Below are 27170 nucleotides of genomic sequence, written 5' to 3'. Positions count from 1 at the left end.
TGGTAGGCATGGGGCTTCAGGTACAGAGCCCAGGCTGGTGGGCCACAGTGTGAGCTAGTTACCAAAAGCGCTCACCGCCCCCCTCCCCCGACAGCTTTTCATCCCAGTCCCCTCTGGGAAGCAGATTCCAGATTCTAATACAGAAGTCAAAGGCACATGTAGATTTCTGTTAAAGAAACTGACTTTATTTAGTTGAAAAGTGTCTCCTGGGTAAAGTGAAGAACACCCATACAGACTGGCTTGGGGAACGAAGTGCCGCGGGGCGGAGGGGGCAGGTCTGTGACCCCACAGAGCACAGGGTAGGAGAGAGTTCTTTCGGCCCCGTCTCTTGCTCCTTCCTTGGCACAAAGCTCACTTCACTTCACCCCACTCCAGGGGAGGGAGGAGCAGAAATGGCAGCAGCTCAGGCAGAGGCAGTCAGCTTGGGACAGAACATGGACAAGCACTACTTCCAAACTGGAACAGAATGCAGGGATGCTCTATCCTAGATGTGTCAGAGGTGGTCCTCAAGGCCAGAGGTCAGGAACTAGGGTACTGGCCAGAGTTAGAAGTCAGGAGGTCAGAGGTCACTCTCTGGGGTCAGGGGGCGGAGACAGGAGTGCTCCTCAGGCTGAGAGGGTGGCGGGTGGGAAGACGGTTCCCTGGAGTCAGAGTTCGGGGCTTGGGAGCTGTCCTCAGCCCGCTCCACTCCGCAGGCCCCCAGGCCCTCTGAGTAGAGCTCCTGGTTCTGCTCCTTCCACCTGCGGAATTTCTCCCCAGTGAGCTCGGGGTCGCCTAGCACCTCCTCCAGGGCCTGCAGCTCCTGCATCTTTGCCTGGAAGAGGTGTAGGGGTTAGGGCCATGATCACCCAGGGAGCGGGCAGAGCCTGAGTCCAGAGCTAGCTCTGGAGTCCAGTGGCCCAGAACCCAGCACCTGGCCCGGTCCAGCCCCCATCCTCAAATCGAGAGCCTGGCTCCAGGAACCTAGAACTCGGCCCGGTCCACAGCAGAGCCCAGGGCTGAGGACCAGGAACCAAGCCGAAAGCCCCAAGCCCAGCCCCGAAGGGTGCCCTGCGCCCGCTGACCTTGAGCGTGCTCTGCAGCGCCCGCACGCGGTGCACTCGCTCATTGAGCTGGGGGTCTCGGTTGCGCCGCATGAAAGAGCTCCGCCACTGCTCGTGAGTGAGGGGCTGCGGCCTGCCCAGGAGGGACACGCCACCCAGCCTCAGCCCCCGTACCATTCCTTCCAGGGCCCCTTCGCTGCTGTCTGTGGGAGGGGGAGCAGGGTGAGCGTGTGCCCGCCCCCGCCCCCAGCCCTCCGTCTCGGCTCCCACCCCCCCTGCCGCTTGGCTCAGCACCTGTCGGAGGGCTGAAGGAGGTCCGTGGGCTGCCCTGCATGAGGGCGGCCGCAAGTGATGTGTCTCCGTGGAGCGAACTCCCAGCTTGGGCCGGGCTGGGCTGGGGGCAGGGTGGAAGGAGAGGCGGGTATCAGTCTGAGTTCCACGCCCTGCTCTTCACCCCCCGTCAGCTCCCACTCACCGAGGCTGAGCAGGATCCAGCCTCATCGTCGGGGTCTTCTGCTTCCGTCTCACTGTAGCAGTCTGGGGTGGACAAGAGTGGCTGGGCAACCCATTCAGCTTCACAGGGTTTGGGCAGGCCAGGGGGTGGGCTCGGGGGAATTGAGCTCCCAGCCCCCATCCCAGGGAAGGCAGAGGCTCAGGGGAGACCCAGCCCTGTGAGGCACCCACCTTCCTCTCGGGGCAAGGGGGCGCGGCCTGGAGACCGGTACTTGGAAATGCAGGTAATGAGATGGCGCACCCACCTGTGGAGGGGCAAATGGGTCTCAGGGAGTTTCCACTTACTGTATGCCAGGGGCTTTCACCTATATCATCTTCTAATTTAATCCTCAGAGCAACTCTGAGAAATAGGAATTCTTACTAGTCCATTTTAGAGAAGATGAAACTGAGGCTTAGAGGAGTGAGTGTCTTGATGAGCCCTATCAGAGAGCTGGGCTCTGAATCCAGGCTCCTGAGCCCAGGACCCCGAGCACTCCCGTGCAAGCTGTGGAGGTCAAGGGGGTGGCACTCACATGCTCAGGTCCGTCAGGGTATCAGCAGCGAAGATGAAGGGTTTGTACACGTTATGGGTGAGCTGGAACACACTGCCAGGGAGCAGAGGGGCCTCACTCAGCTGGGGGTGCCCATCCAGGATGCAGAGAGGCTGGGCTGGGTATCCCAGCTACCTGTTGCCCCCACCCGCCCCTCCTGTCACCTACCTCTCCCTTTCTCTCCCCACCCCCAGCCTGTCACACCTCAGGACTTAACTATTTTTTCTTCTGATCTTGTCCACTTTCCAGACTGTACCTGGAGACATTGATGAGGCCCTCAGCCTTCTCATCCTGGGGAGATCATAGTGTGAGGGTCAGCTTGAAGCCCCAATACCCTCAAGGCCCAGTCAGGCTCCTGAGGGCGGGGGAGGGGAGAGGGCATTTCCTGGGCTCTCTAACTGCTCATCTCTCAGTGCCCAGAACTCAGGGCAGGAAGCTGGGGTGGGGTCAGGAGGTGTGACCAAGGGGTGCCTCTGAGCCTGGCAAGGGGAGCCAAAGATATCCAGAGAAACAGCCAAGGAAGAGGAGCCCCCTCATGCATTTGCTCCATCACAGACACAGACAAAGCTGCTTTGCAAATGCTCCTCTCCCTGCCTGGTTTTCTGTCTCCCTTCCATCTGACTAACCCTCAGGCATTGATTTTTCAGGAAGCCTTCACCACTCTTCAGGTGGACTGGCCACCTTTGCTGGGTTCCCACCCACACCTGGCTCTTCTGCCATCATAGTATGTGTTCCCATATTGTCCCTGAGTGCGTATTCATCCCTCTCCCCACCAGCCTGAGTAACGGAAACGGTCCAATTCTTCCCTGTGTCCCAGGGCCCAGCCCAGAGCTGGGTATGCAGTAGGCACCTTGAATGTTAGTTGAATGAATAAACAATTGATTGAACGGCCCATAACTAGGATGAACAGATTAACAGAAGAGGAAGGAAAGGCGGGTGGAATCAAGGAGATTCTACCCGGCCTTTGATACCTTTTCCAGACCGCTTTTATACACACGTCTGTTCAGTTCTCTCTGAAGAGTGTCCCCATTTTACACATAGGAACACTGGGGCCCACCTGTGACCACAGATGGGAGTGGACCGTGAAGGAGGGACAAGAGCCGAGGCCCTGAGGTGACTCACTTGCTTACCTGTGTGTGTGTATGGGGTCTCACCTGGGGCTGGCGGTACCAGTAGAGCGTGTGTCCCTTGAGCACAAACCAGCAGCGGCGCCAGCGCGGGCCCATGAAGCCCCCGGGCACCTTGCGGAGCAGGAGCCAGCCATCACAGTCAGGCCGGCCCAGCTCCCGGCAGGACACCTGCCGGCGGCTCAACTGCGTCGCCACGCCTGCAGCAGCACAGCGCGGCCGGTCAGTGAGGGGCTGGCGGGGTGTCCCGGACCCCCAACCTGCTCCCTTGCCCCCCACAAGCACCCCCAGCTGGTATTTCTGAACCCATGCTCTGGGCTCAGAATGTTACACGTGTCACTTCTGAGGTGGGGATGACTCTTCCCATTTTAGAGACAGGGAAGCTGAAGATCAGAGGACGAGCTGTTTGCCTGAAGTCACAGAGCTGGCGAGAGGCCCAGGCTGGGAGCATAGGTCTGTGTGACCCCAGAAACAGCTGTTTCCAGGAGAGGCTGTGCGTGAAGTGTGTGTTGGGGGTGGTGGTCTTGCCCAGCACTGTAAAGACCTCTAAGAGCTCCTCATATCAGGGCATCACCCCCCACCCCGTCAGGTGCATTTCATACCTTTTGATTTCTTGCGACCAGGGACAGGACTCTGAAAGAACCACAGGAGGTTAGAGAAGCGTATGGGTCCAAAGCCACACACCCCTCCTTGCTGAGCCCCAGAGCTTACCTTGTCAGGGTGTTCTGGGGGCTCTGGAGCTTCTGCTACCCCAGCTAGGAGTGTGGCTGAGGGTGCATGGAGGCCGGGCAGGGGCTCCGGGTCAAGGGAGGTTGAGGCTGTCAGGGAGGCAGGAGAGAGAGGGAGGGTCCCTGAGCTCAGACCCGGGCCCAGTGGTAGGGTGGGGGTGTAAGAGTCCAGGGTCAGGCAGCCCACATGCCTTGTCCGGGGCATCTGCCGACTGGTGGGGCTTTGAAATTACCTGTCCAGGCAGCAGGGCTGGGTCCGGGACTTGGGTTTGAAGTCAGGTCGAAGGCGAAGACGTCTTCCGATGGGGCCCTGGAAAGATCAGGAAGAGATGAGGTGAGCCATGGCCCACCCGCCAGGACCTACCCGGGGCCAAGACCTACCTGGGGCCCGAGCCTGTTACCTGGGAGACGGCAGGGCCGGAGCCAGCGATGGGCTCACTGGGCGTGGGGGGCCCAGGGCCTGAGGAGGGGTCTGAGGAATAATCAGAAACAGGTGATGGAGCTGGAGACAGACAGGGGTCTGAAAGCAGACTGGGGGCAGGGGAGGGCGGCAGGTACCTGTGAGGGTATCTCCGGCGCCAGGACCTTCTTCAGCACTAAGCTGACCCCGTCTGGCTCCCGGAGCAGCTCCCTCACCACGTTTTTATGGGGCCAGCCCACCTGGGGGACAGGGCAGAGGGCAGGGCAGGGATGCTGGGCAGGACTGAACTGGGCAGGAGGCTCTGAAGCAACCCGACAGCCTTGGCCTCACAGCACTCTCTCAGCCTCCCGCTCAGCCTCAACTCATCCTCCTCCAGGAAGCCTCCACGAGCCCCTCTGACCTGTGTGAGCTGGCTGGCCTCACGGAAGGCAGCTCCCACAGCCCTGGTCTCCCCAAGGGAACCTCCCCACCCACCGACCTGGGTTCTACTCAGGACCCCCTTCCTCCCACCACGCCCCTCCCCTCACTCACCACCACCTGCTCATTGATCTGGACAATCTCGTCTCCAGGCAGGATCTGCAGCCGGGAATCAATGGGGACCTGGTGGGGGGTGGGATTCAGAGGGTGCACCCTCATGGGGCTGGAAGCTGGCTTGGCTGGCAGGTTGGAGGGCCACGGGGGTGGGCGGCCAAGAAGGGTGTAGGGGTCTCACCTGGGTGCCCACTCGAGACACAAAGTGCAGGCAGTTGCTGGTGGTGTGGATCTCCAGGCCCTGCAGGGCAGAGGCTGCAGTCACTAAGGGTGTGGGGACCGCCGGGCCAGGACCCCTGCTAGGCACCAGGACTCACAGGTGAGTGGAATGGGGGAGAGAGCTGGCCTCAGCTTGGCACTGCTCGACTTGCTATGTGACTTTGGGTTCACCGCTGCACCTCTCTGGGCTCTGCCTCCTCCCCTAAGGGCTGAGGGGAGCAGGCTGCAGACTTCTGAGGTATAAGATTCTCAGCAACTTTCCTGAAGAATCTCATACCTCAGGGACAGGAGCGGGACAGGGCAGGGCTGGGGCCTCTGGTTTTCCCAACTGGTCAAAGATTAAAGCAAAAAAGTTCATGTCGTCTCCCCTCTCCCCTAGGTCCGTGTCCCAGGGCTGGGATGTGTCACCTGAGACCACACCAGCTGCAGCCCCTCAGGACCAGAGAAGGGGCTGAATGACGGTGAGACCCCAGGGAAGTCCTCTGGGCCTTTAACATCTGTACAAAAGTTCCCTGGAAGTCCAGTGGTTAAGATTCCACGCTTGCACTGCAGGGGGTGCAAGTTTGATCCCTGGTGGGGGAACTAAGATCCCACATGCCACGTGGTTCGGCCAAAAAAGAAAAAAAAAAAACAGGGCCTTTCAGCTGTGACAGTATAGGATTCTGTGGGATCCTAGAACCAGATTTCAGGGCCCAGACAAGGCTGCCGAGGGGTCAGGGGTGAGGGTTGAGAGGTCAGGGCTCACCGAAGGATGGTCCAGCTGCACGTGCTGTAGCACGGCCTTCTGCTCCAGCAGCTCCTCTGGGCTGCAGCTTAGGATGTTGTGGCAGATCCCGGCCACGTGGCTGCTCTGGCGGATGGAGAGCAGGATGTCTAGCCTGAGCCCCGTCCCACCCCATCCCCACACCCCACTCACTCCCCAGACTCACAATCCTCAGGACTTTGCTCTCCTTCTCAGCCGCTGGACAGTCCTGGAAGCAGAGTGAGAGAGCAGGGGCCTGCCCTGAGCAGGGCACACTGCCTTCGCCTGAGGGCAGGGGGATTCCCTGCAGTCCCTCCCGGCGTCCCGTACCCTGGCCCCCTTCCCAGAACTACATGGCCTTAGAGCTTTCGCCCCAAGATCTCATCCCCCTGACGCCAGGCCCCCAGAAGTCACCACACAGGCCCTCCCCCGCTCCACCCTCTCCTGAGAATCAAACGTCCTGTGCTGCCCTCGCCAGTTAGGAGCTCCCACGCCCCCATCACCCCCTACCCAGTGGCCGGGCCTCCTCTCTTTCTGCCCTCGCCTCTTCCTGCTCTCACACCTGATCCTGTGCTGATTCACAAGTTATAAAAAGCTCTAGCCTGACTTGGTCTCTACAGCCTGGGCCAAGCCTGGCCTCTGGTTCTCCTACCTCCTGCAAGGCCTGGCCCAGCTCCCCGCACAATTCCCCAATCTCCTGGCAGGATGAGAAGTCATTTAAGTGGGAGAAGAGGTACCTGGCAGAGGGAAGGATGGAGCAGTGGTTAGGGAACTGAGCTTAACAGTCAAGTCACTGAACCACCCTGCGCCGGCTATGCATCTGAGACTCTGATGGGTTTTGATTTGGGGTAAAGGAGATGACTGATACATCTAAAGACCTTAGTCAAGTGCCTAATAAATGCCAGGCCCTGTTCTAGGCACTGGGGAGACAGACATTAAACATCTAATTACATCAATAATGATTTAACTTCTACTGCTGTGAAGTGTAGGGAGCTCTGAGAGTGTGTAACAGGAAAGCCTTCTCTGAGGAGATGACATTAGAGCTGGGACCTATGGGACAAGCAGCGGCCAGTGAAGGGGGTAGAGAGCTCTTTATATAATGCTGTTGATGAGACTGTCACGATTACAAGCTGGAGGTGGGGTGGGAACCCAGGCAACCCAGTGCCCCTACACAGACCAATTAACCTCTTTGCCCAGTTCCACTGTATCTGAACAAGAGCAAAGCTCTATTTTACTCTCCCAGGTCCCAGAGGAAGCCAAGGATGAGAAGGGTCCCCTCCCCAGTTACTCAGACCCTAGGAGGAGACCGAAGTACCTGTTGAGCCAGAAGAGGAGGGAACGGGCCGCATGCACCAGCTCCATGGCTGCGGTGAGGACATCTGCAGGAGGCTCAGCACAGCCCCCCAGGCGACCTTGGACTAAGCTCTGGAATGCCCGGATCCCCTCCAGCAGCCCCTCTGTCAGGCTCCGCAGGTTCTCTGACTGTAGCCCGGAGCTCTGTACCACAGAGTGGCAGGTTAATTCCTGGCAGCGGCCAGCCCCCCATCAGCACCGCCACGGTGGGTGGAAGCTGCAGCCAGTGTGGCCGCCATTCACTCACCAGGGCCCGGAGCTGTTCCACCCCTTCCAGGATGAGCTCCTGGTGGCCCAGAGGCCACACAGTTAGAGCTTCCAGGCTTCGGGGGCAGAGCTGGAGCAGGTACTTGCCAGGCAGCTCCCAGTCCTCAAAGTGATAGTCCTGCAGGGAATCATCGAGGCCTGGTGGAAGAACGAGGGTCACCATGGGGGAGCCAGGGGGTGTCAAGGCCTTTCTGGTCAGTGCAAAAGTCCTTCTCCTAATGACCCTGAGACCCAGGCAGTGTTCTGCCCTGCCCATTTCACAGATAAGCCTACTGAGTTGAGAAGTAGGGTCATATAGGGCAGTGGTTCTCAAAGGATGGTCCCCAGACCAACAGCCGCAGCCTCACTGGAAAACTTGTTAGAAATACAAATTCTGGGAATTCCCTGGTGGTCCAGTGGTTAGGACTCAGTGCTTTCACAGCTGTGGCCCGGGTTCAATTCCTGGTCGGGGAACGAAGATCCCACAAGCCACGTGGCATGGCCAAAAAAAAAAAAGAAAAATAGCCAAAACATGGAAACAACCTAAGTGTCCATTGACAGATGAATGGATAAAGAAACTGTCACACACACACACACACACACACACACACACACACACACACACACACGGGAATATTATTCAGCCATAAAGAAGGAAATCTTGCCATTTGCAGCAACATGGATGGACCTTGAGGGCATTAGGCTAAGTGAAATAAATCAGACAGAGAAAGACAAATACTGTATTATCTCACTTACATGTGGAATCCCAAACACCCAAACTCATAGAAACAGAGAACAGATTGATGATTGCCAGAGGCAGGGGATGAGGGGGTAGGGGAAATGGGTGAAGGTGGTCCAAAGGTACAAGCTTCTATTTATAAGTCAGTTTTGGGGATGTAAGGTACAGCATGGTGACTATGGTTAGGATTCTGGGCTTTCACTGCCATGGCCCGGGCTCAATCCCTGGTCAGGGAACGAAGATCCCGCAAGCCACACGGCATGGCCAAAAAAACAAAAACAAACAAACGAATTCTCACATCTGCTGAATCAGAACTCAGGGGCAGGGCCCAGCAATTTGCATTCTAACAAATCCTCCAAGTGTTCTGATGCTGCTCAAGTCATGCTTGATGGGGCTTTGGAGTCAGGGAGACCTGAGTGACAGCGATTGAGCAAGTAACTTAATTACTCCGTGCCTCAGTTTCCTCACCTATAAAATGGGGAAAATAAAGACACCTACCTTCTAATCATGTGTATTAAATGACACGACACATGTCAAGCACTTGGCCAATTGCCTTGGTTCATGGTAGACAGTCAGTAACAGCCCCCGTATTATTATTGCCAGACTCTTTACCGTGATCCCCAAGGCCCTGTATGATCCGGCCACCACCTGCCTCTCCAGTCATCTCTTGGCGCACAGGCCCTTAAACTCAACACTTCAGATCCGGAGCACTAACTCCCTGCAGCTCTTGGAATGCTCTCTTGCCTCAGGGTCCTCACACGTGCTCTTCCTTCTGCCTGGACTGCTCTTCCAGCTCCTTCACGTCCTTTTTCATCTTACTCCTTCCAGGAAGCCTTCCACAACTCCCCAGGCTGGGATGGGAGCCTCTGCTGCTCTCACTGCCCCTTGCACCTCCATAAACCCCTGCATCAAAGCACTAACCTCTCCTACTTGATCACGAGCTCTTCAAGGACTGGGCCTTAAACAAGTGTTCATCTCTAATTCCAGCCCAGGCCTCTTACAAGGTAGACACTCACAAGTAAGAAAAAAATCTAGTGAATGCTTACTATGTGTTAGGAAACATTTAAGGGCTTTATACATATTAACACATTTAATCCTCACCGAATCTAGAAAGCAGAGATACTGTTATCCTCATTTTACAGGTGGGAAAACATACAAATAGAGGTTAACAGTCAGCTTTCTCAATCTTTGAAGGAACCCCTGCCATTCCAAGCCAGGGTCTTTTGTGATCAATAGCTCTCCCTCATTCCCTGTGTGACATTAAGAGCACCTGACCAGGGCTTCCCTGGTGGCGCAGTGGTTGAGAATCTGCCTGCCAATGCAGGAGACATGGGTTCGAGCCCTGGTCTGGGAAGATCCCACATGCCGCGGAGCAACTAAGCCCGTGCTCCACAACTACTGAGCCTGCGCGTCTGGAGCCTGTGCTCCGCAACAAGAGAGGCCGCGATAGTGAGAGGCCCGCGCATCGCGATGAAGAGTGGCCCCCGCTCGCCGCAACTAGAGAAAGCCCTCGCACAGAAATGAAGACCCGACACAGCCAAAAATAAATTTAAAAAATAGATAAATAAAATTTAAAAAAAAAAGGAATTCCTTAAAAAAAAAAAAAAAGAGCACTTGACCAGGAGTTCATGAACCTGTTACTCCGTGGCTCTGGGCCCTCGAGCACCTCCCTTGCCGTGCACACAGCAAATGTGCTGTGCTGCCTCCCTCCCAACAGACCCTGGCGTTGAACTGCACGTGCCAGGCCCTCGACATGATTGTCTTATTTGGTTCACTTCATGAGATCAGATTTGCCTTTCCCATTTTATGGATAGGGAAACTGAGACTTGTGGTCACAGAACTGGTGAGTGGAGGGGCTGGGCCTGGAACTCAGTCTGGGAGTCTGACGCCAGCCCTGAATCCCTGCTTTTACCGGGGCTGGTCACCCTGAGCCTGCCCTCAGTGGACTCCGGCCGCCCCTCCACTCTGGCTCCTCCCTGTAGCAGGAGTGTCCTGACTCACCTCCCGGCTCCCAGCTGCATGTCAGAAGGTCTTCACTTCTGGGACCTTTCCCACCCAACTGGGCTCATCCCCCCTGGAGGCCTAGGGAGGGGCAGTGCCGACCCTCCAGTCAGGCGGGGGCTTCTGCTCTCACTGGGAGCTTCGGGGTGGGGGTAGGGAAAAGTCACCCCACCGGCCCTATTCCAAAGCCTCAGCAAATCACTTCCTGGTTCACTGTGTATTTTTCGGCTTCTGAAAAATGGGTTTAATAACAGCCCACTGCGCCCTGGGGCAGAGGGAAGATGAAGGAGATACAGTGGGGGCGGGCAGCTGGGGAGACACCGTCTGTGTTCATTACACAACCACTGCCTCCCCATTGCCACCCTGGAGGCTTCTTGGGCTTCTGGGGGGATGGGAGTCCCCCTCTGGGTCCTCCGGGCCGGGGCGGGGGCCCGGGGTCATCTCCATTATCCTTCTGCCAGGTTCACGGCAGACACTCTGTAAATACTTGTTGACTGACTAACCAACTGACAAACTCGGCAGGTCCTTTGTCCTTTTCCTCTCCCCGTCCCACTGCCCCTCAAGCCCGACACTGCCCCAGCCCCACCCACCTCTCAGCCAAGCCGCCACCTTCCCGGGGGTCCAAGTCGCTACTGGCTCCATGGCCAAGTTCGGCTTCTCGGATCCGCACCCGCTCCGTCTCTCCAGCGCAGGAATTTCCGCTCCCAGAGCTCTGACCTGGGGAGGGGCTGGGCTGGGCTGGGCTGGGCTGGGGGCGGAGCCACTAGCATACCTGGGCCCACAAAGCTGGCTAGGTGAGGTGCTGTGACAGCCATTGGCCTACTGCCTGTCCACCTCCTGCCCCGCCCTTCAGGCATCCTAGGGCAGCTGGGCTGCCAGACCAGGGGGTGGTGCCACTGATGTGTGTGACCCAGGGGATCTCAGAGCTGGCCTGGGATCCGCGCCCAAAACTGGCCTCAAATGGCAGGGTGCGACCCTGACCTTCAAGGCTCCTCAAAAAGGGGCCAAAAAGTGAGCAGTGAGCATGGCAGCAAAGCGCAGAGGTTAGGAAGCCAGAGCCTGGGTGCAAATCTTGGCTTGGCAGCTTGTTAGCTGTGTGACCAAGGGCTAAGCTTACCCACCAGGCATCACTTTCCCTGTCTGTAAAATGGATATAATAGTTCCTACTTCAGAGGGCTGCTATGCAGAGTACCTGTGTTAATAGCTCTACAACCTTTAGAACTGGTTTTTAGCCCCCTCTTTTTTTGCACCGTGGACCCTTTTGGCAATCTGGTGGAAACCCTGGACAGTTTCTTAGAATGATGCTTTTAAAAGCATAAAGCAAAATGCTAAAGATTACAAGGAGGACACTTATTATCAAAATATATTAAACCCCACAAATTTATGATATAGTAATATGCATTTATCAGCATTAAATAACAAGACTGGCAAATTAAATTCCTTTTCTAACGGTCAGCATGTTGTTACTCAGCATGAATAACACTGAACTGTGGAGGTCGTCTCTGACTCACCTCCTTGCACTTACTGATCAGCGAACACCTACAGGTAGGGGATGCAAGAGAGTAACAGATAAGCTGGGTGACCAATGTGAGAGCAGGTGGATTCACCATTTGGTCACTGACCCTCTACTGGGCACCATCAATGGCAGCTATGCTGCAGGAGTGTCTGAAACAGTGTGATTTAGCAGTGGGTTAATAACTGTCACCATTTTGAGATCGTTATGAGCGTAAGTGATATTTTGGGATACTTGTGATAACTACAATTTGATATGAAAATACCTGTGATTTCTACTGGTGACAAAGCCACAGATACTGCTAATACTTCAATCCATAAAGAAGGAAATGGTAAATTTTAGTTAGAGGTTAGTGAAAATAAATATATAATTTTTTTGCCATGCAAGTTTATAGGCCCCCTGAGTTGGGAAGCCCAGGTTAGGAGCTTTCCTCTAGAACAATGTCTCACACAGACTAAGTGTCTGCAGTTATCATCATCATCATCATCATCCCAGGCCAGGGGACTCCCAGGACTTTGGAATCAGGCAGAATCAGTTCCACTTGTTTGAGATTAACATACACACTGTTATGTATAAAATAGATAACCAGCGAGGACCTACTATATAGCACAGGGAACTATACTCAGTATTTTTTTTTAAAATTTATTTATTTTTATTTATTTATGGCTGTGTTGGGTCTTCGTTTCTGTGCGAGGGCTCTCTCTAGTTGTGGCAAGCGGGGGCCACTCTTCATCGTGGTGTGCGGGCCTCTCACTATCGCGGCCTCTGTTGTTGCGGAGCACAGGCTCCAGACGCGCAGGCTCAGTAATTGTGGCTCACGGGCCCAGTTGCTCCGTGGCATGTGGGATCCTCCCAGACCAGGGCTCAAACCCATGTCCCCTGCATTGGCAGGCAGATTCTCAACCACTGCACCACCAGGGAAGCCCTATACTCAATATTTTGTACTAATCTATAAGGGAAAAGAATTTGAATATATATGCGAGAATATATATATATATTCTTGGACCTCCCTGGTGGTCCAGTGGTTAAGACGCTGTGCTTACACTGCAGGGGGCACGGGTTTGATCCCTGGTCGGGGAAGTTCCGCATGCTGTGTGGTGCAGCCAAAAAAAGAAAAAAAAAATATATATAATATGTATTCTAATATTATATATATATATATATCACTGAATCACTTTGCTGTACACCTGAAACTAACACATTGTAAATTAACTACATCTCAATTAAAAAAAAAAATCAGTTCTGGGAATTCCCTGGTGGTCCAGTGGGTAAGACTCCATGCTCCCAATTCAGGGGGCCTGGGTTAGATCCCTGGTCGGGGAACTAGATTCCACATGCCGCAACTAAGAGTCTGCATGCTGCAACTAAAAAAGATCCCGCGTGCCTCAACTAAGACCCAGGGCAGCCAAAAAAAAAAAAAAAAAAGTCAGTTCCACTTGCTATGTGACTGAGCCCACCCCTTACACCTCCCTGAACCTGTTTCTTCCTCTCTAAAAGCCGGGGGCTGGGGGGGATGTGACTAGACCTTAGCTCTGTGAGGATGTCTTTAAAATATTTTGAAATCTGTAACATGAGGTAGATATGAGTTATTATTGCTTTAATTCCGTGGGGAGGGGCCTGGGAGGCCTGCCGCCTCTGTGTCACCTAACTTGGAATCTCTACCAGTGCCCCAATACCTGGCCTCCAAAGCCTGTCATGATCTTGATTGTCACCCAGAGACCTGAAGTCTGAATTTGGCCCACAGATGTCCATGTGGTGTGTGTGTTTTGTCATCATTTAACAATTTCACATACAAATTGAGTTCTCTGAAACTTGGCCAGCTCTGTTCACCCCATCCCACCTTCACACGTGGCATCAAACATGAGTGCAGATCGTCGGCTGCTTCCTTTCAAGGGGACTCCAGCTCACCACGTCCCCACAGGACTTGCTCCCTCATTTGTGAACCAGTAGGCTCCCAATTTGCAACTTGGCCCTCACCTCTCTGGCTTTGGCCTTGGCCTCATGTCCTCATACGCTGCACTGTGTGTATCCCTTTAACACTCCTCGGTGCTTTCCCCTTTAATGTTTTTGCCTCTTCTTACACTGGCCTCCCTGTGGCACTCTGGGGAAACCCAATAAACACAGACCTATCTCCACCATCCTGATTTCATCAAACGCCTACCCTGAGCTGGCACAAGATAGAGGGGAGAAGCCAGCCAACCTCTGCCCTCCCTGAACTCACAATTCTGTAGGGGAGAAACCAACAAGAACTCACCACGTGTACTCAGATACTCCCTGTAAAGGACTGGGGTCCTAACAACCACACCAGTGCCTTTACCCTGGGCCCCCAACACGTGGCAGGGCTAGGCAGTTAGGGGCACAGTAAATGGCAGCTTCTATTTTGAAGGTAGTTTTATGAGTTTATGAAAGGTCTTTGGATCTATTTGCTGTAAAAATTTCAGCGATAACAGTAGGTCATTAAGTGGAAGGAGGACGTGCCCTTTCCCCAGCATGTCCCCATCCTGTTGCCCAGGTTGGGCCACTGTTAAGTTTTCTGGGTGTTCTTCCATTCTCTCTATATGCAGATACTCTACATGCTATTCTGGAAATATGCTTGTCCCCCCACATTTTTATGAGTTAATCAATACCAAATGAAATCATACGAATAATGCCCAGCACAGTCAGCTACTATTTTTTCTTTTTGGCCACGCCACGTGGCTTGCAGGATCCAGGTATTGAACCCAAGCCATGGCAGTGAAAGCCTGGAATCCTAACCACTAGGCCACCAGGGAACTCCCAGTCAGTTACTATTTTTTAGCACACCTCAGACAGCTTTCTTAAGATGCAGATCTTTTATTATTGTCCCCAAGCTGAGGTAGGGAAGTCCCTACAGGAACTCCATCTTGGGGAAAGGGGTGGAATGTGCCTTCCCCCAAGGTAGGTGTGGTTGATCCAACAGAAACCAAGTGAAAAAGGCCTATTCCTGTTTGGAGGGGGTGCTAATAAGGCACCCAACCCCTCCTTTGCTGAGAGCTGACTGGTGACATCCAATCATCTGAGGTAGGGTTAGGGCCACGACCAGGGCTGGGAGGCCCTCCCATACCTGGTCCAGGCCTGAGACTTCTCAACACTGCCAGGCCTCTCCTGCCTACCCGGCCTGGACTCCCTGGTGGGTGGGGGAGGTGCTGCTCAGGCCTGATGCTGATCTCTCCTGACAGCTGCTCCTAAGGCTGGCAGGGCGGGCAGGCGGGGGAAGGGACAGATTTAAAGGTCTAGCTGCCCCGCCCCCTGCCAGACCTGGGAAGGCAGACGCTGGTGAGCATCCTCTCTGTCCTGATTTCTGCTTCTTGGTACCATGAACGCCACTGGTCCTCATTCCCGCTTCCATCCCACAGGACATCAGGAAGACTAGCGGCACCCACCATGCGATTTCGACGCCTGACACCTGGCTACTTCCGAGTGCTACAGGTAAGCACCCCAAATGGTGGCTTCTGGGACCGACCCCTTCCTCCCCCTACCACGGCTGGGATGATACCCAGCAGCCAGGCTGTCACGTTCCCTGCCGCCTGAGCAGCCAGGGCCCACATAGGCAGTGAAGCGAGAGGGATTGGGGTGGAATCTCCCTGGGGCAGCAATGGTATCCATATCTCCTTCCCTCAGCTGTAGCTTCTCAGCCCCTTTCTACCCCCCACCTTCCCAGAAGTCTCAGCTGACCCCTCAGGTGGACCCTCTGTGCACCTCCAGATGCAGATAGCCGGGGAGCTGAAGGCAGAGCCCCGGAGTCCGCTGGTGGGGATCGTGGCTGCACTGCTGGCTATCCTCGGGCTGGGCGGCTCCTGCTATGCTGTCTGGAAGATGGTGGGGCAGCGGCGGCCGCCACAGGCTCCATGATGAAGTGGGCAGCCTCTCACCTGGGCCCTGGGGGGTAGGTGACTCGCGGGGGCTACAATCTCAGGAGCCTACTTCTTTTCTGGTGGTGGGGGGTCACTCCCTGCCCTCATTGGAAGCAAGATAGTATAAACCTGATCCTACCCATCCCCCCCCACACACCTGGGCTGCAATGGGGGGCTTCAGCTCAGATGCCAGGACCCCTGAGGGAAGGAAAGGATGCAGGTTCTAAAGCTGAATCAAGTAGGGAGTAAACACCCTGGGCCCTGTACACAGGAGTAGAGAGAAACCCTTACAGGGCTTGAATTTGGAGGAGTGGCCTGGAGGTTAGCGAGTCAGAGGCAAGCCCTCTTTATCCAGTTCTTTTATTGGGAGGGAGGGCACCCGGAAGAGGCCATCTACTTCCCAAACCAAAAGAGACTGGCAAAGTCTCTCCCAGCCTGGCCCTTGCACCACTGTCCATGGGCAGCTCCTCTGCCTTGCATCCTCAGGCCATGTCAGGTAGACGTGTCCATCTCAGGGACCGCGGTGGATACTTCTGTGGGCACTGCCAGCCTTTGGGGAGGAACATAGGAACCCATACCCGCTGCCCTCTCTGCTTCTTCCTGACTGTAGGGCTCCACACTCAGCTGCTTCAGCCTGGGAAAAAGAATAGGAGTTGAGAGCTGACCAGATGCAAGCCCTGTCTGCCCGGCACACATCCATCAATCCTCTCCTTACTCCTTCATACCTTTTCTTGTGGTCTTTGGATCGGAAGTGCGTCTTCAGGTTGGCAGAATCGATGAAGTACCTCCTGTAGGGATGGGGGGTAAGGAGGATAGTTAGAAGGTGATGCCTCTCAGGTACGCCTACTTCCCTGACCCTAGCTCATTCCCTGATGCTAGGCTCCGGGCTTGAAGGGATGGGAGGCCGGCAGACCCACACTGGTCCCAGGAGAAGAGACCCTGCGCGTCCCGGGACCCGGATCTCACACCCCCGGCCCGTACCGCGGACCCTTCTCCTCCTCAGGCTGGGCCCGGCCGGAACTCACGCGCAGGCCAGACAGCGATGCAGGCCGCCCCCTGGCAGGTCGGGATCGGGTTCCGCGGCTGGGTCTGGCCGGGGCCGTGCGGCAACCTGGGGCCGCAAATCGCGGTGAATCTCATCCAGGTCCGGCTGCCGCCTCTTCGCCTTCATCTGGCGGGCCAGGGAGTGCGCTCGGTGCGCGCCCGTCCGGCGGGAGCGACCCATGGCGGGTGACAGCAGGACTAGGGGTCCCAGAGCCGAGTTGGGAGAACACGTGTGGGCGCTTCCGGACTGCTCAATGACGCCTTGTGACGCCCTGGGAATGATCAGGCTCTGCCAGACCGCCTCTGATGACGTCACTTGCGCGGGCCGCGCCTCGAGCGCCCCCAGGCGGCCGTCGACGTCAGTGACGGAGCTCGGGGTCGGGCCCCACGAAGCGTCCTCTTCCGTCGCTGGAGAGGCAGGGTGGTGTGTGCCCTGGGGGGATGCCGGCCCGTCCGCTGCCCTGCCTGCCCCGCCTGGCCCACAGCACCGTCCTCTGGCCTTACCACCCCTTCCTGGTTCCCAGATCTTAGACTCCGCGTTGCGGGTTGGGGGGGGGGGGGATGCTGCATCATTGGGAGGAACTGAAAAATGTCTGTGATGTTAATAAATTAATAAATGAATGAGAGTGAATAAGTTTGGGATCCCGGCCCCCACAGAAATACCTCTAGTCCCTGAGAAAGCCCTCGCCACTTCTCACTCCTCCCCAGTTATTCCTCCCCAGAGATCACAGTGCTTAGGCGTACTGTCAGACTCAAGAGGGGTCAGCTCCTCTCACAAGAAAAGTCGATGCTCACAGAAGGACCTCCCATCTTTGAGCCCCTTCTCTGAGCCCTGGACTCCCAGGCATGGGCTGGCATCAAAGGGAGAGATACAGCCCAGGTGTTGTGTGCTCAGAGTGGGGAGAGGGCCAGAGAGCCTTTCCCCATGCACCAGAGCCTGGTGCCTTCCAGGCTGACCAGAGGAACTCAGCAATAATTCAGGGGCTCCGGTTCTTTGGAACCTGTTGCCAGGAAACAGGGAGACCAGCACGTGCATCCCTGGGGAGAGGAATCAGTTTCCAGCCCAGACAAAGCAGTGAAATGTAAGCCCAGGGCACCGACTGGGAGCCTTGGGACCTTCCCACTCCAGTTCACAGAGGCTGAGTGCGGACATAGGGCAGAGCCCTGTTGAGGGCACAGCTGGTATGGCTACAGTCACAGGGGAGCCACTGTGGGTCCTGAGCCCAAGGACTTTGTAAATGGAATTCGTGAATGAAAGAGGATATTTCTGGAGCCATTTCAAATGATCAAATTCAAGAACTCTTAGGCCCAGGAAGGAGGCTTCTGTGGAGGGAGTCTTCATTATGTCTTCATTATTCTTGGCGAATATGGGTCAAGACGAGGGGCTGAAGTGGCAGAAGCTGGCTCTCACCACAGACTCCTTTGGATCGGGTTCACCTGCTGGGCACTGTGCCATCTGGGGAGGCTGGTGCATCTTTAATGAGGTCACCTGATCCCTGGGACAGGCTCTCAGCCTCACCAAGTTCCTGGAGCCAGACACACTGGGTGCTTCCCGTGCCTGGGTGCCAGGCCCATTTCCCCTGCAGCCATGAACCAAGCCTTCTGGAAAACCTACAAGTCCAAAGTGCTACAGACCCTGAGTGGGGAATCTGAGGAGGACCTGGCAGAGGAGGTGGGTAATATCCTGCTTGCTGGATGGGGCATGGGCAGAGGGGCAGCAGGAGTGAAAGATACTAAGAAGGGCAAGGAACTGGCTATGAGAGAGAGAGAAAGAGATTTGTGCAGAAGCAACTGGCAGTTCATGGATGACCAATGGCACGGTGCAGTGTCAGAAAGTCAGGACGTTCCAGAAAACGAAGGGAAGAAAAGAAGACTTGGGGGGCACTGGAGGAGTGGTCACGGTCTCCAAAGATCTCAAGGGCTGCCACACGGAAGGGATCCTTTTAGGACCCATGTGCAGTACCTACACAGATACACTCAGCTTGACATAACTTTCTAATGGGCAGAGCTGAGCAAAAGCAGGATGACTCGCCTTGAGAGGAAGCAAGCCCCCGGGAAGTAGGGGAAGTGGCACTTGTACACTGAGGGTTACTGTAGCAGCATCAGAACAGAGCCATACTTGGACCATGTTTGTTCTGACATTTAAAAATAAAAATTGAAAAGGCTCCAAAACAGTCTTATCTCTGGAGGCTGTGATAAATGGCAATTGCACAAATAGATATGGCAGAGGCAGGAACTAGTGCTGGGGTGTGTGTATGTCAGTGTGAACACGTGTATGTCTACACAGGTTGGTGTCTAGGGCTGGCCCTGTGTAGAAGTATCTGTGGGTCAGTATTGGGATTGGCGTCCATGTGGAATCCCCAGTTAAGGTGTGTGTGCAGGTGTGAACTGGTTACAGGTATTTTCAGGTGTGTTTTTTGGGGGCAGAAGTCTACAGAGGCATGCAGGCATTCGCAGGTACTATGTTTGTATGGCGTGTGTGTTTGGGTGTGTGTGAACATCTGTGTCTTGGTGTCTGTGGATGGGTGGAGAGGTTTTGTGTGCTGTGAGTGGGCCTCCATGCAGCTGTCTTCAGTTGTGGAAGTGCACAGGTGTGAATGGTATAATTGTGTAAGTGTCCTTGTGTAGGTGCCTCACAGCACATATATCTGTGTACATACAGGTGAAGAGCTGTAGCCATGTGGAGACACGCTCCTGTACAGGTGTGTGTCTACATTGGCGTGCAAGCCCTTGTCCACATGTTTTGCAGTGTGTATGCATGTGTCTGTGGGTGGGCAGGTATGTGAGCTCAAAGGTGTCTGCAGGGATTGACTGTACAGCAAATGTGTGTGACAGGTAGCTTTGCGTAGAGGTACAGCTGCGTGTATTTTTGGAGGGTGTCAGGGGCCTAGGTGTGCGTCTTGTTCCTTGGGGTTTGGAGTGCCAAGTCTATGTGTACCAGGCTAGCAGTGGGGGAGGGAGGTCGTATTCCTCTGGGACCTCTCTCATGCTGGGTAGGGGTCTTGTGTCCCAGAAGGAGAACCCAGCGTTAGTGGAATCTGAGGCGGCAGAACCAGCTGAAGAGGCCTTCAATCCCATGTCACAGCTGGCCCGCCGGGTGAGTTCTCCCGTCTTCCACCCCAACTCTGGGGAGCCTGGCAGAAGCTGCTGTGGAGTCCTGGGAGGTGGTGCTGGGGGCCCTCCTTGACTCCCAGCCCCTCTCTCCCAGGTTCAGGGGGTTGGGGCGAAAGGCTGGCTGACAATGTCGTCTCTGTTTAACAAAGAAGACGAGGACAAGCTGCTGCCACCAGAGCCCTGTGCTGACCAGTACGTGTGTGTGTTGAGGGGGTCTGGGATGGGCCTGGGGATCCCCTTCTTCTATGTCCTTTCCTTCTGGTTTGTTTGTCTTTCTGACTACAGAGGACTGGGGAGGGCCAGCCCCTGGCTGCTTCTGTTTCTTTCAGCAGGAAAGAGGCCCAATCAGCATATCTGGGAGATTAGGTTAGATCTCAGGAGGAATTTACCAGCTGTTGGGATTGAGATGCTAAAAGGTATTATGGGCTCTCTCTCCCCTTCCATGTGGGAGGGGTCATCTCCCTAGAATAAGGGAACCCAGGAGAGAAGTTTTAGGTGTTTGGAACAGAGAGTGGTTCAGATCAGTGGTTCCCAAGTATTGGTCTAAACCCTCATCCTCCCAGGGAACTTGAGACAAACACAAATTCCCAGACCCTCCCTCAAAGATTCTGATTCAGCTGTTGGCTGAGGCCTGGTATCTACATTTTCAGCGAGCTCCCTGAAGACTTGAGGACAATAGTTTAGGAACCACTGTCTTAGCAGGTCTTTGATGCTGGGGGCGTAGAGGGTCAGACCCGGGGCCTTGTCTTCCTCCTAGCTCTATTCTGGCACACACTCCATCTCTGCCCTTTCCTCCAGCCCAGTCACATTTCCCTTTTGGCATTCCCCTATTCCTTTCTTCCCCAGGGTCCCCCTGACCCACCCATCTCTCCTGCCCCAGGGTTCCTTTTCTCCCTCCCGCATCCCCTCTCCCTACCTCAAGCCTCATCACTGCTCCTTGATTGCCCTTCCCCCCACAACTACTTGCTACCTCCATAGTCCCCCTCTCCCCTAAGCCTTTGATTTAGGCCTTTCTCCTTCCCTCGGGGTCGCTGCACCCATCCTTCTCCCCAGCGTCGCTCATTTTTCTGGACCCTCTTTTCCTACATCCCAGAGCCAGACCCCTGTCCCCGCTCCGTCTCTTTCCCCAGGGCTCTGCCCTCGTGTTCCTGAACGACCGCCCCCAGAATCTGACCCCGCCCCCTCCCCGGATCTAACGTTCCCCTTCGGGTCCCACAGTCTCTTCGCATCCTTCCGCCCGTCCCTCTCTCAGGGCTCCTCCTCCTCCACCTTCCCAGACCCCGCGCCTCTGGCTCCCCTCCTCTGGCCTCGCCCCTCTCCTCTACCCTAAACCCCTGACCCCAGCTCTCTCCCCAGGGATCCTGATCCCGGTCCCCTCTTCCCAGACCCCTCACCTAATCCCCTGACCCTGTCCCACCCCAGGCCCCTTTCCCAGTGCCTCTGAGCCCTCCCCTTGCCTCCAGGCCCTGCCCCCAGTCTCCCGGGCCCCACTGGCCCCACTACTGGTCCCTTGACCCCGCCTCCTGTCCTTTGTCCTCTCCGGGGCCTCTCGGCCAGCCCCTGACCCCGCCTCTCTCCTGCAGCCCGCTGGCGGCGCAGCCCTCCTCTCAGGCGGCGGCGGCAGCGTCGGCGGGGACGCGCGGGCCCGGGTTCTGGGACGCGTTCGCCAGCAGGTGGCAGCAGCAGCAGCAGCAGGCGGCGGCAGCGTCCGTGCTGCGCGGCGCGGAACCCACCCCGGATCAGGACCCTGAAGCCGGGGACGAGGCCACCGAGCGCCCCGAGCCGCGGGAAGCCGATCCCGCAGCCGGTTTCAAGTGGGGCTTCCTCACCCACAAACTGGCCGAGATGAGGGTGAAAGCTGCGCCCAAGGGCGACTAGTCTGCCGGCCTAACTGGGCGACCGCTCCTCCCCTCCCGCGATAAAAAATACCCTGGCCCGACACCCCGTGTGACCGCGTGCTTTTGTCTGTACGGCGGGGAAGGCTGCTTTTGGGTGGGCGACCTCAGGGCGGGGTCCAGCTGGAGTGGTCCTCGCCTTCTCCCCCCACAAACGTACAAGGAGAAAATGACCAGAGACCTCCCAGGTATCAGGATAGATTGTGTTCGATTTAGGGTACAACTTTCCAGGAATCTGGGGAACCCTAAAGGACAAGTCCCGCCGCCCTGTCCAGCCCCTTTTAGTTCGGCAAACGTTCCTTGTGGCCTTGCTACGTGGGCTGTCCCTGTACTAGGGGAAGGTCAGTGACTAACAAGAGAACCCAGACTACCAGCGGGTCCCACACAAGGTGATAAGTTGAAGCACAAAAATAAGGCTGTAGTTGGGAGCTCAGAGGAGATGAGCCCGGCTGGGAAATTCAGGAGTTCCTGAGAGAGAATGCATATATGTAATCTTAGAAGGATGAGTGGAGAGAAAGGGGAAGGTAACCCAGGCAAAGGGAGGAGGCCGTGAACAAAGACTTACAGGTGTGAACGTGTGAGGAAAACAGGTGACCTTGTTTGTCTTTGAGGGAAAGGAAGACAGTGACAAGATGTGAGGCTGCGGGTTGGCAAAGTCCTGGTTTGAAGAGTCCTTTATTGTCCTCGATTCTGGATCCTCCACATCTCAGCCCTTCATATCTAGTAACCAAAACGGGTAGCAAAGCTCCAGGAATGGGAGCCTTCAGGGGCTGGTGAACCCCAGATTTCTGGAGCACACCCCTCCCCAAAACTCCCCAAACGCGCGATTCCCGGCTCCCAGCTCTAATTTGGACCCTCCTGGGGGGTCGGTGGCGGAGACGATCATAATAGTGTTAGTGCTAATTCGGTAGTGGTCATAGCGGCTTCGTTTATTGAGCACCTCCTACATGCCGGGAACTTTGCCAAGCGCTTTGTGACCATTTCAAATATACTTCGATCACCGAGGGGTGTGTCTGCGGTCCCGAGAGGCACAGTCAGACTGAAACCCACACTCCAAAACCCTCGCGCGTCTGCTCTGTAATCCAGCCTCTCGACTCCTTTAAATAACTTTTTGACTTTATTCAGCAGGTTCTCTGATCTCCCACCCCAGTCTTCACTCGCCCAGTCTTCACTAGCCTCCCGGCCTCCACAGGGGCCACGAGGTCGCCCCCTCCCCGTCCGCCGCCTGCGCCGGGAAGGGCCTTCGGGATCTTTTTGTCCCATCCTCCCAAGGTTCACGAGGGGAAACCGAGATCCAAAGGGAAGGGTTTGCCCAAAAGCACCCGGCGCGTTAGAGGCAGGGTGTCCCTGCCCGTGCCTGGGTCCAGCCCCGCGCTCACCCCTTGCCCTTCCCCGGACCCCGGACTCCACCAGAGCCTGCTCACGAGCGGCGGCGGTCACACCTCGGACTCGCGCGGCGGGCCGCGGGCGCGCTGGCAGCCGTACAGCCACTGGATGACGCGCGCGTTGCGCTCCACCACCGACACCTGGGGGCGCCCGTCCCGCGCCGAGCCCCCCGCTTCCGAGCCACCGCCCTCCGCACGGTCCCGGCGTTCTGTGCCGCCGTCGCTGGACGTCCAGTCGCTGGCGTCCCCAGAGCCGGGCGGCGGCGACATTCCGGGCTGGGGGCTGGCGTCGGCACCCCAGCTCTGTGGAGAGAAGCGCTCGGCGCCCAGCACCTCTACCAGCGCGCGCTCCAGACCGCAGTAGTTGAAGAAGCGCTCCTTCTCCGACAGGGGCAGCGAGCACGTGGGGCACAATGCCCGCTTTCCCGCTGCTTCTGGGGCATCTTGGGGCGCGGCCCAACCCCCAGGAGCCGCGGGTCGCTCCGTTGAGCCTGGGCTGCTTGAAGCGACGTCTCGGGGGGCGCCCAGGAAGAGGCGACGCACCAGCCCCTGGCCCTTGGCGTTCTCTTTGTTCACTGAAGCCTTGCAGTCCCGCTTCTGGCGGTAGAAGATGAGGGAATCAGGCCTTGGCAGCCGCCTGCCACTGCCCCGGCGGGCGGGTCTGGGCGTCCTGGGCGATGGAGGGGGCCCCAGTTCGTTGCAGGGGTGCGGGGTGAGCGGCCCGGGACCCCCACGCAGAGCTGGCTCCTGGCGTCGCGCTATCACCTGGTGCGTCTTGACATACTTGGCTTTGTCGGCCTCCAGCCTCTCCACAGCGCTGGGGGTCCGTCCCCTGGATGGGGTGGAGGGAGAGGCCAGGAGCATCTTAGCAGAACTGGGCAGGACAGTGCCCCATAAGCCACTGGAGGTAGGCAGATAGTTGAGGAGCTGAGAGCAATTGGCTGGGGCCTCCTGGGACCTGTGGAGAAAGAGGAATGGTCAGGGTGAGAGTAGGAAATGTCCCGGGCCCCTCTCCTGCAGGCATTCCTGGGAATAGGCTCAGCCAGCCACCCCCTCCCCCATCCAAGTCAGCCAGGTGCCATGCCCAGGGGGCAGAGGCTCAGGTATCCCTCCCACCCCCATCCCTCAAAGACAATGGGCAGGGGCTCCCTGGCCACCCAGAAACCTATGCCCCTTTGAGGGTGTCCCATTCTGGCCACAGGGCCATGCCAAGCAGGCATCAGCAAGCAGGACACTTGGAAAAGGAAATGGGGCTGGTCCCTGCCCAATTCCCGAAAGTAGCCTCAACCGGAAAAAATACCTCTTCCCAACCTAGCAACTTTGAGTCCAAGACAAGGAGGCTTCCCAGCCACATGCTGGCTCCAGCAGGACCCACCCATCCCGCCCCCAAACACAGAGGTCAGGGATATAACCACAGGGTAGGAGCCTCCAGTAATTGCAGTCAACTGCCCTGCCCAGGCCCGGCAGGGTCATCAGGGAAAGAGAGGGAGATGGTCACCAGGTCACTTCAGCCAGCTACCTGCCACCTGCTCTGTGCCCCTGCGAAGGGAATTCCACAATGCCCAACTGTATGCATCACCTTGTTTACCTCTGCATTTCCACTTCATAGAAGAGAAAACTGGCCCAGAGAGGAGGAGGCTTGTTCAGGTCTTACTGAGAATTTGGACACAGGACTGGAACCCAGATCTCTTGCTTTGCAGTCCAGAACTAGTTCAAAATGAGTATCTCACTTGCCTATCAAAACTTTCCTCTATGTTTTGCTTCTATTCCTGCTGCTATAAAACCAAGCACTTTCTGCTAGAGATTGGCCCCTTATCTCACTAAAAATTTCCTTCCACTAATTCTTCCCAATAACCTGCACTCCCAGAAATCTGCCCTCAGGGTCCCTCATCCTAAAACCCCGTGACCCTTCTCATCTAGCTCCCTTCTGCTGGGGAAGGGGGGCCCGGAGGGGTTGTAAATCAAGAGCTGACAGTTCCCCTGGCAGTAACAGAATGGGCCACCCACACGGCTCAGTACACTCTACCCCATCCCTGTTTCCCTGCTCCCCCCATCCTCCATTCAGCTGAGAGGGACACATCAGTTCTGGGGGCTGAGGAGACCTCGGGTCTGCAGGCAACAAAGGAACAGAACTTGCCAGGGATGGGGGGAGGGGAGCCCTGGTAAGGGGCCTTGGGGCAGAGACTCTGCCAACCCTACCCACCCCAGGGCAGCCTGTGTGTATACACACACACACACACACACACACACACACACACTTACATACACCCATCTAGGGTCTAGCAAGTCAGTCCATAGGTAGTTGGTGACTGGGAAACCAGACAGCAAGGAAAGCCTGGCAGTGCCCTCCTTCCTGCCTCCCAAGGACTAAACTTGGCAATAGGTCAGATTCCAAGGTCCCAGGAGGGCACTGTGCTTGTCTGACCTCAAGGGTACCCTCCCGTCCCCTCCTTCTCTTCCGAGCCCTGAGCAGGCGGCTATAAAAAGTTCCTAAACACAGGGACCAAAATAGTTTGCTGTCCACTGCCTCTTCCCTGCCTTCTGGGCTGCCTTGGTGCCCAACCACAGACATTCCACCCTAGAAGCCTGGCAGACATCCTTGTGCCCGCCATCCCTTTGCCCACCCTCTCCCAGTACTGGGGTTAGTGGTCCGAACTTTGCCCAAGCATTTGGCTTTGGATGCAGATGCAGGCTGGGGGACTGTGCTCACTGGCTTGGTGCCAGCCTCCTTGCCCTTGGGTCCCTGGGTGCCCTCCCACCCCAGCCCTGGGCTCAGGATGCACTCACCTCTGCATGGTGAGGCTGAATGCCAGGGTCCCCAGGCAGGTCCAGACTGAAGGCAGGAGGGACAGCAGGGACTGGAAGTAACTTTGGTGGCAGCCAAACCTCACTCTCCACAGGAAAAGCCAAGAGAGCCTCCACCCCCCCAGGTTAACCCTTGCCTTCCTGAGCTGGAGCCTGGCCTCTGTTAACCCCTTCCTGGTCACAGTCTCAGTGCTGGAGAGGACCTTTGGACAACATCCAGCTCCTTTACTTTACAGATGGTCATACGGTCCCTGACAGGTTAAGTGATTTGCACAGAGGCACAGTGAGCTTGGGGCACAGCCAGCACCCCAAACAAGGTCTCCTGATTCCCAAGCTTCCTCCAGAGGCCTGGGGTGGGGACATGCGATTCACATGGGGTCAGCCCCCTCTGCTGGGCCTTGGCAGATCCTCCTCATTCAGATGAGAAGGCGCAGGGTTCTAGTTAACCAGCTTTTTCGCTCTGTAGCAGGTTTAGACCTGTCCTGGTCCAGGTGTGTGGATGGTGTCAAGCTTGCTCTCCCGAGGGGTGAGGCCAGGAATCTGCAACCTAAAGGCGGGGGCAGTGGTGCTGCAGATGTGCCGGGTGAGCCCCTCCCAGCAAGTCTTGGCATGAAGGTCACAAGGGAGCCCACTGGAGCTGCCTCTGCTCAAGGTCCTCTGATGGCAAATGGGATTGTCTGGGAAGAGGGTGATGAAGGGATGATTCTGGGGCCAAGCCTGGGTAAAGGACCTCCTTCCTTCTCTGCCCCCATTGGGAAATTCTAGAGCTAGCACAGTTTCTTATTTGACACCTCATGTCTCAAGGGCGATCCCTGGCTCCACAATGCTGGTTCCAAGAGAGCCCCTCTTCTCTCCCCAGTGGGTAAACTCTGCAGTACCCAGAGCTCAAAGACCAATGTCCTTGCCAAGGGGTTCCTGCACCACCACCCCATGGCCACTTTTCACAAATCCCTTTCCCTTCCTTCTAGCACTTTTTAATGTTTGCAAAGCACATTCACACCTGTGCTCTCTGATCTCCTTTGTCCCTCCCAAGGACCCTAAACAGAGGACCCAGCAGGAGGGACCACCCCACTTTATGGGTAAGGAAACAGGATTAAAGGGGGGTACTTAATTCCAACCCCAAATCCACTCTTTCCACTGCACCCTCTGCCTGTCAAGTAAGGTAATAAGTCTGAAAACCAGAAGGCCCATCTCCTGGTAAGACATTTTTATTACCTAGTTAGAGGGAGTATTTTTTTTTTGTTCATGATAGATAGTTCCATATTGTGTTGTTACAGCACTCTACAAAATGCTCTCATATTCATTATCACAATTCATCCCCAGGACTATGTTTCGGAAGTAGGTTTGTT

The 27170-nt window shown here is 56.1% G+C and overlaps 5 protein-coding genes across 5 annotated transcripts; 2 read left to right on the top strand and 3 right to left on the bottom strand.

The window, feature by feature from the left end:
* Window positions 1-544: 544 nt before the first annotated feature.
* CNKSR1 (connector enhancer of kinase suppressor of Ras 1) lies at window positions 545-10871 on the bottom strand. Its single transcript, XM_068537516.1, is given in 21 exon segments — window positions 545-814; window positions 1065-1246; window positions 1338-1437; window positions 1519-1580; window positions 1728-1801; window positions 2069-2140; window positions 2304-2377; window positions 3241-3413; window positions 3816-3846; window positions 3925-4031; window positions 4175-4251; window positions 4343-4413; window positions 4500-4601; window positions 4894-4962; window positions 5075-5134; window positions 5858-5962; window positions 6042-6083; window positions 6507-6591; window positions 7170-7351; window positions 7455-7612; window positions 10784-10871. Coding segments are annotated over 21 exon segments (2148 nt in total). The 5' UTR covers window positions 10836-10871.
* A 4237-nt stretch (window positions 10872-15108) lies between these two features.
* Window positions 15109-15576, top strand: ZNF593OS (ZNF593 opposite strand). Its single transcript, XM_068537805.1, has 2 exons — window positions 15109-15153; window positions 15430-15576. The coding sequence occupies exons 1-2, from the start codon at window positions 15109-15111 to the stop codon at window positions 15574-15576; spliced, it is 192 nt and encodes a 63-aa protein (XP_068393906.1).
* A 346-nt stretch (window positions 15577-15922) lies between these two features.
* Window positions 15923-16915, bottom strand: ZNF593 (zinc finger protein 593). Its single transcript, XM_068537804.1, has 3 exons — window positions 16604-16915; window positions 16304-16366; window positions 15923-16212 (listed from the first exon to the last, which is right to left on the bottom strand). Exons 1-3 carry the CDS (start codon window positions 16801-16803, stop codon window positions 16071-16073), a joined length of 405 nt encoding a protein of 134 aa, XP_068393905.1. The 5' UTR covers window positions 16804-16915; the 3' UTR covers window positions 15923-16070.
* A 1295-nt stretch (window positions 16916-18210) lies between these two features.
* Window positions 18211-21614, top strand: C3H1orf232 (chromosome 3 C1orf232 homolog). Its single transcript, XM_068537803.1, has 4 exons — window positions 18211-18294; window positions 19636-19719; window positions 19831-19928; window positions 21320-21614. Exons 1-4 carry the CDS (start codon window positions 18211-18213, stop codon window positions 21612-21614), a joined length of 561 nt encoding a protein of 186 aa, XP_068393904.1.
* A 1453-nt stretch (window positions 21615-23067) lies between these two features.
* On the bottom strand, window positions 23068-25856 carry FAM110D (family with sequence similarity 110 member D). Its single transcript, XM_068537802.1, has 2 exons — window positions 25804-25856; window positions 23068-23974 (listed from the first exon to the last, which is right to left on the bottom strand). The coding sequence occupies exons 1-2, from the start codon at window positions 25809-25811 to the stop codon at window positions 23068-23070; spliced, it is 915 nt and encodes a 304-aa protein (XP_068393903.1). The 5' UTR covers window positions 25812-25856.
* Between the last annotated feature and the right edge of the window lie 1314 nt (window positions 25857-27170).

The sequence above is a fragment of the Eschrichtius robustus genome, chromosome 3 (assembly GCF_028021215.1).
Source record: "Eschrichtius robustus isolate mEscRob2 chromosome 3, mEscRob2.pri, whole genome shotgun sequence".
Classification (NCBI taxonomy): Eukaryota; Metazoa; Chordata; class Mammalia; order Artiodactyla; family Eschrichtiidae; genus Eschrichtius; species Eschrichtius robustus.
Note: the sequence above shows the minus strand (reverse complement) of the source record. Positions and strands in the feature narration are given on the sequence as shown.

Excerpts from the sequence above, each read along its gene's own strand:
- ZNF593OS (XM_068537805.1), top strand. The coding sequence starts at position 15,109 with ATGCGATTTCGACGCCTGACACCTGGCTACTTCCGAGTGCTACAG. Across the intron at positions 15,154-15,429 it reads GCTACTTCCGAGTGCTACAG|ATGCAGATAGCCGGGGAGCT; the intron begins GTAAGCACCCCA and ends GTGCACCTCCAG.
- ZNF593 (XM_068537804.1), bottom strand. The coding sequence starts at position 16,803 with ATGGGTCGCTCCCGCCGGACGGGCGCGCACCGAGCGCACTCCCTGGCC. Across the intron at positions 16,367-16,603 it reads CATCGCTGTCTGGCCTGCGC|GAGGTACTTCATCGATTCTG; the intron begins GTGAGTTCCGGC and ends CCATCCCTACAG. Across the intron at positions 16,213-16,303 it reads TCCAAAGACCACAAGAAAAG|GCTGAAGCAGCTGAGTGTGG; the intron begins GTATGAAGGAGT and ends TCTTTTTCCCAG.
- C3H1orf232 (XM_068537803.1), top strand. The coding sequence starts at position 18,211 with ATGAACCAAGCCTTCTGGAAAACCTACAAGTCCAAAGTGCTACAGACC. Across the intron at positions 19,720-19,830 it reads TGTCACAGCTGGCCCGCCGG|GTTCAGGGGGTTGGGGCGAA; the intron begins GTGAGTTCTCCC and ends CCTCTCTCCCAG. Across the intron at positions 19,929-21,319 it reads CCAGAGCCCTGTGCTGACCA|CCCGCTGGCGGCGCAGCCCT; the intron begins GTACGTGTGTGT and ends TCTCTCCTGCAG.